General features: G+C 49.3%; 1 protein-coding gene across 1 annotated transcript in view; it reads right to left on the bottom strand.

Moving 5' to 3' along the window:
- LOC106536077 (nardilysin) overlaps positions 1–1,083 on the bottom strand; it is a gene marked incomplete at its 5' end in the record, with an annotated part of 2,239 nt that extends 1,156 nt beyond the window's left edge. The window contains 4 exon segments of the mRNA XM_014033249.1: positions 572–624; positions 698–745; positions 824–962; positions 1,052–1,083. Of these exon segments, the coding sequence (XP_013888703.1) occupies positions 572–624; positions 698–745; positions 824–962; positions 1,052–1,083 (272 nt within the window).
- Positions 1,084–1,197: the final 114 nt, after the last annotated feature.

Genomic DNA, 1,197 nt, shown 5'->3' with positions numbered 1-1,197 from the left:
CAGGTGGGGTACCTACAGGTAACAGGTGTGTACCTGCAGGACCTGGCAGGTAACAGGTGAGGTACCTACAGGTAACAGGTGGGGTACCTACAGGTAACAGGTGTGTACCTGCAGGACCTGGCAGGTAACAGGTGAGGTACCTACAGGTAACAGGTGGGGTACCTACAGGTAACAGGTGTGTACCTGCAGGACCTGGCATATAACAGGTGTGTACCTACAGGTAACAGGTAAAATACTTGAGAGGACTTCCTTTCAGAGCTTTAGACATCTGATCTACTTCCTGTTTGTCTCCTCACTTCCTCTCAGCTGTACCTCTGGTTCTACCTGTGGTTGTACCTGTCAGAGGTTTTAACCAGGTGAGGCTCTCACAGGTTCATGCAGGTTTCAGTAAGTTAAATTTAAGACCTTTAAAGACTTTTAAAGACCATCAGGTAGGACATTTAAGACCAAACCGACACATTAACAGAAACATTTTACTGTCTGAACTTAGCTATGAAAGAATATTTAATTTTAAAAATGTATATTTTGAAACTTCAGACTTTTTCGGACCCTGCACGAGCCCTGCTCTCACCCCAGGGTCTCCTCGGTCCTCAGGAAGTGGAAGCAGGGTTCCTCCATGTGCACCTGGACACAAACACAGCTCAGCTGCTGCTCTTCAGCTGCAGGTGAGATGATTCCTGCAGGTGTTCAAACTCACCACCATGAGCTGCATCAGAGCATGCTCCCTGAGCTGCCTCAGGCCCGACTGGAACCAACAGAACCAGAGCCCACGTTAAATATAAGCAGAACCTGAGAGCAGGTGAGCATGCACCTGTCCTCTCACCTGGTAGTACACTGTGACCTCAGAGTTGGCGTCTCCTCTGTTCAGAGACTTGACCTTACACAGGTGATGTCTCTGAGGCAGCTCCACCACTCTGAAAGACACGGGGCCCTCTGCAGGCAGGGGCTGGAACTGCAGCTTCCTGCACACAAACAGGAAGAGCTCTTTCTACACCTGCTCACACCTGTCTGATGACTCAGGTGTGATGTGATCCAGGTCCTCTGAACTCACTCAGTGAAGAACTGCAGAAACTCTCTGGACTCCTGTTAAAGGAGATATGACCCGAGATTACAGCCAGCACACAAGTTCTCTACACACTGTGTGTGTGTGTGTGTGTGTGTGTGTGTGTGTGTGTGTGTGTGTGTGTGTGTGTGTGT

This window comes from Austrofundulus limnaeus, unplaced genomic scaffold (genome assembly GCF_001266775.1).
Source record: "Austrofundulus limnaeus strain Quisiro unplaced genomic scaffold, Austrofundulus_limnaeus-1.0 Scaffold1674, whole genome shotgun sequence".
Classification (NCBI taxonomy): domain Eukaryota; kingdom Metazoa; phylum Chordata; class Actinopteri; order Cyprinodontiformes; family Rivulidae; genus Austrofundulus; species Austrofundulus limnaeus.
This window is presented reverse-complemented; position numbering and strand designations above follow the sequence as displayed.